This window comes from Echinops telfairi, unplaced genomic scaffold (assembly GCF_000313985.2).
Source record: "Echinops telfairi isolate 266 unplaced genomic scaffold, ASM31398v2 ScPeMD7_7424;HRSCAF=8462, whole genome shotgun sequence".
NCBI classification, from domain to species: domain Eukaryota; kingdom Metazoa; phylum Chordata; class Mammalia; order Afrosoricida; family Tenrecidae; genus Echinops; species Echinops telfairi.
The window spans coordinates 47,005,146-47,015,936 of record NW_022111324.1 but is presented as its reverse complement, the minus strand read 5'-3'; the positions used below and the strand labels follow the sequence as shown (position 1 = coordinate 47,015,936).

At 55.7% G+C, this 10,791-nt stretch overlaps 1 protein-coding gene across 1 annotated transcript in view; it reads right to left on the bottom strand.

The window, feature by feature from the left end:
- Positions 1 to 10,791, bottom strand: part of LGR6 (leucine rich repeat containing G protein-coupled receptor 6) — a 110,027-nt gene that overhangs the window by 44,739 nt on the left and 54,497 nt on the right. The window contains exon 5 of the mRNA XM_030887806.1: positions 1,652 to 1,867. Coding sequence (XP_030743666.1) covers positions 1,652 to 1,867 — 216 coding nt within the window. The remainder of the gene's footprint in view (positions 1 to 1,651; positions 1,868 to 10,791) is intronic.

Here is a 10,791-nt window from a genome sequence, read left to right as displayed (position 1 = left end):
GTGACCCCTGTGAAAGGGGTCGTTCAACCCCCCGAAGGGGTCGCAACCCACAGGTTGAGAAGCACTGGTCTAGATAAAGAGACAAGATCCCCACACACGTAACCACTGTTAAGTGTACCCCTCTCCTTCCAGTTGATAGAAACCAGGCGCCTTGACCTGGCCTTGTGAGTCCCCAGGCTCACCTTTCCAGCCTCTCCTCCCAAATTCTGCAAGAGGGTACTCTGCTCCGGCCAGACCAGCTGGCCTATTCCACCGTGTCCCTTGCAACGTCCTAATTGCTAGTCAACGGAACCGTCTCACTCTCTTCACTGGTGCTAACATCTTTCCTGGCCTACGACCCACACCATGAAGCCTTCTCAGTCATCCTGCAGTAGCTTCAGCCTCCAGAAAACACCTCTGCGTAACTCAGCGCGTGTTTGCCGGTGGCTATCTTCGCATAAGTACCATCACTAGTTATCTTTCCATATCAATTGTGCTATCTCAGCTAGACCGTCATCCCCTGGAGAGCAGTGGCTATTTCTTGGATTTCCTGGGGTCCTCAGTACTCCCACCTAAGGGCTCACTGGTCAATAATGCTGCTACCGCCCATGCGTCTGAGGACCCAGGTGAAGCTCACTGTTTATCCAATAGTCTGTCTCTCACACAGGCCTGGCCGCATCCCCACATGCTATCCGTAGGCCTCACCAGAGCTGGAACCAATCACCTGGTTCTGCTGCCTCTCTAGATGCACCACTTCTCCCCGAGAGGACTCACGTGTGACCATCTTGATGGAAGCATATAATCTGAAAGGACATTTATCTCGGTTCTCCAATCTCCCAGAATGGGGAATTAGACCAATGGATCTCTCCTTTCCAGCTCCTGGAGGGAATGAGCACCATCCAATCCCTAGTTAGAACACGATGCCAGCTTTCCCAGGGCCGAAGAGGCAGTGTAGCCATTTTGCAAAGCACTAACACACATGTTCCTGAGCTGTGCTCCTGCAGTAATTAGTGTGTGAGCCCAAGCAATTATACACGACCTTCGAGCCCTTAGTAATTACCCTATGAACTTACCAATGATTCGTGGCAATTAGCTGGGAGCTAATTTGCACTCTAAAGTTCCCACTGGAAGGCAGGGTTCACCCCAGACCCCAATTCCTGCCAGGGCTGCTATCTCCCAGGTAATTATCCTGACGGGGCTTGGCCATATAATTACCAGTGATGACTTTTCAGGTCTGGGAAGTGAGATTAGTGTACCCCATCCCTATGCCAAAGCATAAGACTCTATCATTTGATTCTCAACTATGATGGAGATATATGTATTTGGTGGGGATAAGAATGAGAATTTTCTTGCCAAACCTCTGTTAGCATTATATAGTTACTGTATTTTTATTGTGAGCAATAATAGCTTAATCCCTACAGTCTGTTTGTGATACTCCTGCGTTTTAGTGATCCCTCACATCCTTCCTATAGTTCTAATGTCACCTGGCCCCGTGATAACCCATCGAGTGGCCAGGGGGCAAGCATCCTCATTTTACATAAGATAATCTGAGATGATGAGGTTCTGCAAAGCACAGACATGAGCAAAACCAGCCAAGCCAACCCAACTTGGGAATGCCCACGAGCCCCGGCAGGGCCTGGCGGGGCGGGGCTGGGGGCAGAGCGGCACTCACAGCACCACAAGGCTGGTGAGATTCTGGAAGGCGTAGTCCGGGATGTGGCTGATGTGGTTGAGGGCCAGGGTCATGGCCTGCAGGGCAGGGAGGTTGTTGAGGGCCCTGATGGGGATCTCGGTGAGTGCATTGTCATCCAGCCACAGGTGGCGCAGGGAGGACAGCCCCTCAAAGCTCCTCTCTGGAACCAGGGAGATGAGGTTGGCATCTAGGCGCCTGGTGGAAGAGAGGACGGAGAGGGGTCAGTGAAGGGCGGGGGAAGCAGGCCAAGCCTGGGGCTTCCGTGTGTCCTGGACTCAAGGTGCCCCCGCTTATACTGAATCCTGCGTCTTCAGTTTTACACATTTGGCTTCCACGGCAACCCACACTGGTCCCCGGGGTCCCGTTTCCCTATTTATGAGTCCAGCCCTTCCTCTTAGACTTGAGATGGAATCCATCCATGGCGTCTGGCTCTGAGGAGCCCCTAATGTCTTGCATTTCCAGAGCTAAGCCGTGATTCCCAGTGCTGGGTTGGGACAGCTTTCTTCCTACATGGGCTTCTTCAAAGCCATGTAATGGAGGTGTTCTCACCGCTGGCAAGGAGAAGGCCCCCCCCTCCCCCCCCACACACACACACTCCCGTGGACTCAACTAAAGAAGATGGCACTCCAGAGATACAGTCTTCAGGAAGGTACCCTGGCACCACCTGCTCCCCCCAAAGACCCAGCAGTTTGATGGGGCTTCTGCCAAAGTCCTGGGGCTTCTCAGGCAGTTGATGTGCTCTGGGAGATGCCTCTGTGCCACAGCTCATGTCCTAGACATGCCACCACCCAGGACAGGTACAGAGACAGTGACCATTCTTTCTATGTACAACCAGAGACTGAGTGACATGAGAACATCTGTCATGAGTTCCAGTAGCTCTTGGCTGTCGGCAGAACAAGGAGAGTGCCCACCATAATATTTTATACCCCCGCCTGAGCCATCATATCATTCCAATAAGACGCGACTGCCTCCTAGTTTGGGGCGTGGGCTAAAGTTTCATCTCCCCGTGCAGCTGGCTCGGGGAACCCAGACAAGGTGGCCAGTGGCCAAGAGTCTACTCCAGGCTTTACTACCTGGGAGAGAGGCTTTCTACTGAGTCACGGCTCTCCTAAACAGACACGTGCCACCTAAAGCTTTGGAAACTCCAGCCCTCATGCACAAAGCCCACACGCTCCACAGTCCAGAACACAGAGGATGATTCTTGTATCTGGGTTGGGGGTTGAGGGGACATAGGTCACATCTGTTCGTCCCGGGAGCACAGGCCAAGCTGTGGACAGTCCAACCCCATGTCTAGCTGTGTAGTACGTGGTAGAGCTGGGATTCAAACTCACACAGCCAGGCTCCAAAGTACACATTCCCAACCACGGTGCCCGATCAGTGGCAACTCCATGGTCACGCTGTCAACGTGCCCCACTGGTTTCTATACCAACCTGGGACACTCCCATAACACCCTACTCTACCCTGTCACCAGCATCCAGCCACCACCATCTCCACCCCCACCCCAGCTGCCTGGGACCCCCTCCCAGTGAGGAGGCCTGAGGCTACACAGCGTCCAGCAGAATCACCCCGGCCCACTCATCTCCCACCCTGCTGGGGACACCGGAGCCTCCACTGGCTCTCCCTCTAGGTTTGTGTCCTCTGTGTGGCTCCCAGGCCATCAGCCTCCACATGCAGCATCCGGGACCTGCTGACATGAACCTGGTTTTGACCCAACTCCCCAGATGCTTCTGCATTGAGCAGCAGATAGATGAATGTTTCTGAAGCTCAGGACCACACCCAGTGTTTTAGACCCTCCGATGCCCCCCTAAGTGACCTGGCCCAGCTGGGCCCAGGGGAGGAAGCCTCCTGGATAGCTGGAAGCCTCCCGTGGTGATGGTGCCCTTGGTCCTTGGAGACCTTGTTCACGAGGTTGATCATCGACTCCCCGGGACCAGGATTCCACAGCAACCTCGTGAGCCTGCTATGACAACAGCAGTGAAGAATGCCCTCCAAAGTCCTGCTTCCTGGCCCCAGCGAGGCCGAGCACACAGGTGAGTAGACCCACCAGGACCCCTTCCTCCCAGGGAGTGCCGGGCACCCAAGGCCTCATCCTGTGTGGTGAAGACTCCACGCTCACCCGGAAGATGCAGGGACTCTCCTTCTGACTCTGAGGGGGCCCCTCGCACTGGGGGCAGCATCTCAGTCCCAACTCCCCAGAGACCACAGGCAGAGATGCCTTAGACCAGTGATTCTCAACTTTCCTAATGCCGCGACCCTTTAATACAGCTCCTCATGTGGTGGTGACCCCCCCAACCATAAAATTATTTTCATCACTGTCATTTTGCTACTGTTATGAATCGGACGACCCCTGTGAAAGGGTCGTTCGGCTCCCAAAGGGGTCGCGACCCACAGGTTGAGAACCACTGCCTTAGACCGAGGGCCACTTAGCACCACCCCTAGGAGGTGGCCTGTGAGCTGGCCTTATGAGGCGGTGGATTTGGACAGGAGAGGTGGGTGGGAGGTGAGACATCTAGGATCTTATCTCCTGCCCCGAGGCAGAGTGGTGCAGAGTTGGCATGGAGAGGGAGGAGGGCCCAGATTCAGACAAGGCCCGGCAGCCGACAGACGTGGGAGCCAGGGCAGGGCTAGGACTGGCATGTCTAACAGTCCTGGGCCTCGCTCTCAGGTAGCTGCTGCCCCACAGGGTGAATTCACAGACCCAGGAAGCCTGATTCTCCAAGGTTGGGGTGGGGGGGGGGTGCCCCCACCTTCTCTGAAGCCCGGCTGGAGCAACCCTCCAGTGACAATCATGACACTAATAACTATCACTGATTCCACTCATTGAGCCCTTGTCCTGTGCCACACACAGGGCCAGTGCAGGTGTGTGGCCCGCATCCTCCCAGTGTCACCAGCATCTCCATTCACAGAGAGATGAAGTCACACAGCTAGCAGGCCACAGAGTTGGGATTCGACCCAGGTTATCTGAACCCCAAAGCAGCCCATGTGCCTCACCATCATGTGATGCTGGTACTGAGGGCAGGGAGCAGAGTGCCTGCTCACCTATCAGAGAGAGCCTGGAAAACCAGGGCCGAGGCTGTGGGTGCTGTGAGGGTGGGTGCCCGAGGCAGACCGTGGAAGGTGACAGGAGGCAGATGGGAAGCAGGATAAAGAGGTGAACATTGTCTTGCTCTCTGAGCTCAGGGGGCATCAGGAAACCGCTTCTTCTGCATAGGTGTGCATGCATGAGTGTACTGGATGCCTGCAAACATGCATGTGCATGCTCGCAAAAGTGACCGTGTTGCTGCTGAGGTCAAAACCAAACCCAGACTCACTGTCATTGAGTTAATGCCAGCTCATAGCAACCCTATAGAACAGGGTAGAGCTGTCGTGGGGTTCTGAGACTGGACCTCTTTATGGGAGTAGAAGCGTTTAGGTGGTGCCGGGGTCAAGTGCAGTGCTCAGCCGCTGACAAAAGCGAAGGTCAGCGGTTCAAACCTGCGGGAGTCTGCTCCGGTGAAGGATTCACAGCCTTGGAAGCCCACGGGGCAGTTCTACTCTGTCCTCCGGGTGCATGAGGAATTGGAATCCCTTGACAGCAATGGGCTCCCTGGGTGGTCATCTTTATGGGAGCAGATTGAGCAAATGGGAGGAGCCACAGCTCCAACTCTCTGATGGGCCGCCAAGTGCATAATGCCTGCCCACCAGTGGAGGTGGGTTCAGGTATCGAACTCACCTAGCCAAGGAGCCCTGGCTGTAAGCTCTCCAGCAGTTGGTTCTACTGCACAGTCAGCTGGGGTCCCTCCACGGGCTGCTCGGAAGAAAAGCCCAGTGTCCGACTTCCAAAGGCCCAGTAGCTCTGTCCGGGCCCCCGAGAGGCTGCCATGACTCCGGGCTGACTCGTGGCAACCGCCTGGCCTTTTCATCGTCTGACCGCCTGCCCAGAGATGGTTTCAGGCGCAGCATGGACAAAATGCACAGCGCGGCGCCTGCTTCTCAGCACGCCGTCTCCTCCTCTCCTCCTGACAAGCAGGGGCCCTGAGGACCTAGAGGAGGAGCTGGGTGTCCAGCAGCTGTAGGTCCTTCTGGTGGGTCTGTGTGAGGACCAAAGATGCCAAAGAGCCGGAGTCTCTGAGGAGCCCGCAGAGGAGCGGTGGAAAGGGGTGGCACTAGCTTCTACTTTCTTCCCTTCATCCTCTCAGGGAACCCTCACCCCCTGGGGTCCCCGAGCTTGAAAACCTTCCTTCTCTCTCCCCGCTCTGCCCCTGTCAGGATGTGGGTGTTTCCAGCAGGGCCCCCCTGTCCTCTCGGGACAGGGTCTGGGTCCCCTGGGGTCCCATTCCTCTAGGGTAGGTGAGTTCTGGGCTCCCCTGCCAGCAACCAGCAGACTCCACCATTTGGGCCTAGAAGATCTTTTGAGCACCTCTCGGCTCCCCCCACCCACCCAGGTGAGAGAGCCAATACAGAGAGGCTTGGGTTTGGCAGGAAGAGGAGAGCAATTATACCAATTAAGCTCTGGAATAAAGTCAACAACCCCCAACAGCCCTTCTCGTTCTCCCACGTGGGCCTGGGCTCCTGGAGTGATTTCTGATTATAATTCTTACCTGCGGTAATAGGGCAGATTAGCAAGGGCCTCACAGGCCAGTCGGGGCTTGCTTAGGCTCTGGGGAAACAGGGAAACCTCTCTAGGGCCAAGCTGCTCTCTGACTCTCCCAGCCTAGGCTGGAGCTGGGACATGGGGAGGGGGGGGGGCGTCAAACAAGGAGGCTGCTCTGAAAGTCAGCTGGCCTAGGGTACTGGGGCCTGGGGGCCTGGTACCCCCCTGCCGATGAGGATCTAAGAGGGAGCAAGTGGTCACAGAGGGGATTTAGGTATGAGAACAACTTGCTGTTCTTGAAGGAATCTGCCAGCTTTTCTCATTTTATAGCAGGAAGCTTCCCTTCCAAAGAGGTAGACAAATGCCCAGAGGGAGTGGCTGGACTAGGGCTCAAATGTGGGCTGCTTCTTACTCTACCAAGACGGGATGGCGAGAATGACAGAGACCCAGCTCGCCCCCCAAGGACCACATGGCTCTAATGGACCCGCTCTGGGATTCCCTTCTCTAACCCATCCTAGGGCCTACCAGATCTCAGTCTAATACAAGACAAGGAGAAAAAAGTTGGGGCTCCTAGTGGACCAGCAGATACCAGGTATTCTTTTCAAAGGCAGCCTGTGCTTGAAGCTCCAAGCTTCCTGCTCCCTCAACACAGGCTGACGGGCACGGAAAGACTGGCGTGCCCCAGGGCAGCGGGAGGAAGAAAAGGTCAGCCTCCCTGGGGTCCTCTCTCCAGCTCTGAGCCACTTGATGCAGGGGAGTACATACATTGAGCACCGGGCAAGGGTTCTTAGTGGGAGAGGGAGGCTGCAGGCCAGACTCCACAAGGGACGAGTGGCCTGAAGCAGGGTCGTGAGGCTGGGGACGATGACCACTTCAGGTCCCACTGGAGGCCTCCAGCCTCCAGCGACCTGTCCCACCCGGCTGATTCCAGGATCCGGGATGCCCCTTTCCTTCTCACCCATCAGGGGCTTGCAGAGTGGGGAAGGGGTGCCAAGGAGCCATTCCACGCTCAGACAGGAGCCCTGGCCAGCTTCTGTTTGCTGCGCTCGGTGGGGCTTCTCTGGCCATCCCACCTTGGTGGCCTCCCTCTCCTTGGAGTTGTTGGCCACTCGGGACCTCCCAGACAGGACCGGCCCTGTCATCTGTGGACCCAGAGCAAAATAACAGTGCAGCGGCCCTTGTCCAGAAAGGAGTCCCGATTGCGACGAGGCCACCGTGAAGCCTTCAGTCCAGTAGGCTCCACCTTCTCCTGTGTTCCCGGGGCCTCACCACCAGCAGCCCCAGCAGACCATCTCTGTGGGAGGAAGGGCTGAGATACCTCAAGGGAAAGACCACTCAGGAGACTCTCTGAACCAAGCCCTGGTCCTGGGGAAGGAGGGGAGCGCAGGGAGAGCAACTCACGGGGAACACACAGCAGCCTGAGGGGCATCTCGGGCCCCGGGGGCACTGAAGGGGTGGCAGAGTGGAAAGGGGAGAATACCAAGCATGGAAGGGGAAAGAAGCCGCCACAATGGAAATGGTTATTCCCTGGGGAAAATATTCCACGTGGGAGCTGCTGATCCCGGAGGGCCCCACAGCCCTGCCCGAGAGCCTGCCAGGGACAGGGAGGGTTCCAGCAGGGAGCAGGCTGGCACCTGCAGAGAGGAAGCCTGGGCTCCCACGGGCAGTACCAGCCACTAGTGCCAATGGCAAAGGCCACGGGCTCCAGGTGGGGTGCTCCCTGCCCACAGTGCACCCTGACCCTGCACCCACAGACTCAGCCTGAGCAGGCCAGGCTACACACTGCCTCTGCCTCCGTCCACACCTCTACTTCCCCTGCTCTCCTGGGAGAAAATGCAGCCCCCTCCCTGAAGGTTCTTTGTGGTCTCGATGAGAGTGCCCCCCAGAGATCTGCCCCACTGCCCAGCTGGCTGCCTCAGCCTCCCGACCCCCGTTGTAGTTGGTTCCACTGGGTTGGAGCCAGGTCCACTGGGTTGGAGCCAGGCCAATGAGCATTCACAGAGCTCCGGCTCTTAACTTAGGTCAGCACCGTGCTCAGGTCTGAGGTTCAAACATGAATAACACACGGTCCCTCTTGGGAGGAGCTCTTAGACGATTCACTTTATTATTTAATAAAACAGTATAAAACCTGTAGCTCACATTTATTGCAAGCTAGCTAATTGCCAGGTGTGCTAAGCGTTTTACAGCTATTATCGTATTTACTTTCCACCTGTAGGACCCTTGCTATTCCATCATGCACACCACGGAGGCGAAGCCATTGGCCTGACTCTAAATCCTATGGCTTTAAACCCCAGCTAGAAACACCCGAGTCAGGCCGAGCTTCCTGGGGAGTGCAAACAGTTCTTGCGCTCAGCAATTCACCGAGAGGTTGGGTGTTTGAGTCTCCTCCCAGGCACTCGGAGGAAAGATCTGGTGACCTTCCAAACGACTGGCTCTTGAAAAGAGTTTGAGTCTGACATACCTGGGGTCACCATGCGTCAAACTTGACGGTCTGGGGTTCGTCGGAGGAGACCCTGGGAACCAGGCTCCGTCCGTTCTGCCTGCGGGAGATCTGGGAGGCTCTCCCAGAGGAGGTGGCATTGGCGCTGGTTCCTCGGGGACACGGTCAGGGTTTTCTGGAGGGACAGCCTTAGAGAGAGGGGCACACAGTAGCAGGGGCAGCCACCGCCACATGCTGGCGGCCAGGACACTGACTGAGTGGGGAGTCCGGGTCTGGAAGTGCCGGAGAAGATGAGGCCCGCTGGATTGGAAGAGGCCGCAGTCCAGTGGCTCTGTGTCGAGCTGGCTTTTCAGAAAGTTCGCCAAGGTGACGGCCACGGGAGAGCAGCAAGGAGGCAGGAGGCAGGGAGACACAGGCTGCTTCCAGTGCGGAAGCAGTGGTGTCCACAGGTCACCCTGAGAACAGGGTGCTCTGGAGGAGCGGTGCCCTGGCGAGGGCACAGATAGGGGAGGTGGAAGGCAACGTTTCTTCCCAAGATTAAGGTGACCAGACGTTCTGCTTTTGGCAGGACAGTCCCAATTTTTAACAATGTTTCTTGTGTCCCGTGGCATTTTTTAAAAGTCCTGATTTTTGGAAAGAATGCACGACAAGCTGGGTATACGGTTTTCGGCTGCCATGTGGCTATTTCACCAGGACAGGAGTTTTATCAATGGTGTCCTGCTTTACCAATGTTAAAATCTGGTCACCTTACCCAGGATTCAACTCTGATACCCATCTGTCAACCCGCTCGGCTACATCGGCTAGCTGGGCTCAGGGCCTGCTGCTGAACTCTAGAGTTTCACCAGTGCTGCTCATGGGGCCAAGTCTGAGGCTAGGCTGTGGTCGTGAAGTGGACCTTTCCCTCAGCCAATATCGCCTCTCCCCAGCCTAGAATGGTTTCACATGGGGAGGAGGTGGAGGGAAAGATGGACATCCCTTGAACGGGGCTCTCTGTTGAAATGGCCCCTTCTCAATGAGGCTCCCAGCCCAAGAACCGAAACAGCTAGTCCCCCACCAGCACTTGTTCTGAAAGGCCCCTTCCATCCTGGGAACGAAGTTAAGAGAAGAAGCGTCCTCAGTGGGGGAGTCAGACCCAGCGGAGGCCCTCAGGTGCTGTGGCCAGAGAACGGGCCCGGCAATATGTTTAGATTAGAAGTAGCAATGAAGGCTATCCCTAAGTGATCGGGCCCTGGACCCAGTTCCAGAAAGATTCCCCTCCCAGCACCAGCTCTCTGTAGGTACTGATGTACATGTAGTCTGGGCAGGAATGGCCCGTTGTTCTTCCATTTGGGGTGCTTATGACTCGTGTCCTCCACCCCATAGCACCGTCCAGTAGAGCTTTCTGTCAAGAGGCAATACTGCTTGTCGGCATTGTCCAATACCACGAGGCACAGGCAGGATTGAAATGCGGCTTGTATGTATGACCAAGGAACTGAAATCTGCATTTACTTTTATTACAATAGCTGCATGCAGGTAGTGACTATGTAGGACTGCACACTGTAAGAAATGACCCAGGTTCCATGCCAGACAGTCACGATACAGAGACGAGTGGGGCTTGGTTCCTGCCCTCGGGAAGATCATGGTCTAACAACAAAGATGAACAAAGAAGCAACCGAGATATTGTGTGTGAGAGAGAGAGACACGGAGACAGAAAGAGAGTCCGAGAGACAAGAGGGGACAGAGAATCTTTGTGTGGTGTGAACCAAGAACTGAGAAGCGAACAGAAAAGTGTGGCCCATTCTGCCAGGGAAGAAGGAACAGGCTTCCCCAGAGGTGACATTTTTGCATCAAGCCTCAAGAACTAACTGAATTTCCACCAGGTGGACAGGAGAAACAAGTGTTTCTGGCGGAGAGAAGTGTCCACTGACGTGGTGACCAAAGCACAACATGTCAGGGGAGAACTCACTGTGCATTTGCGTGCCAGGAGCCCATGTTTGCCAGGGTTGGACACTTTATATGACCCTGAACTTTAACTTGTAGGATGATAGAGTGTGTGGCTGTAAAAGACAACTCTTGTGTATGTGGTGGTGGTGATGGTGGTGGTTGATGGTGATGGTGGTGGTGGTG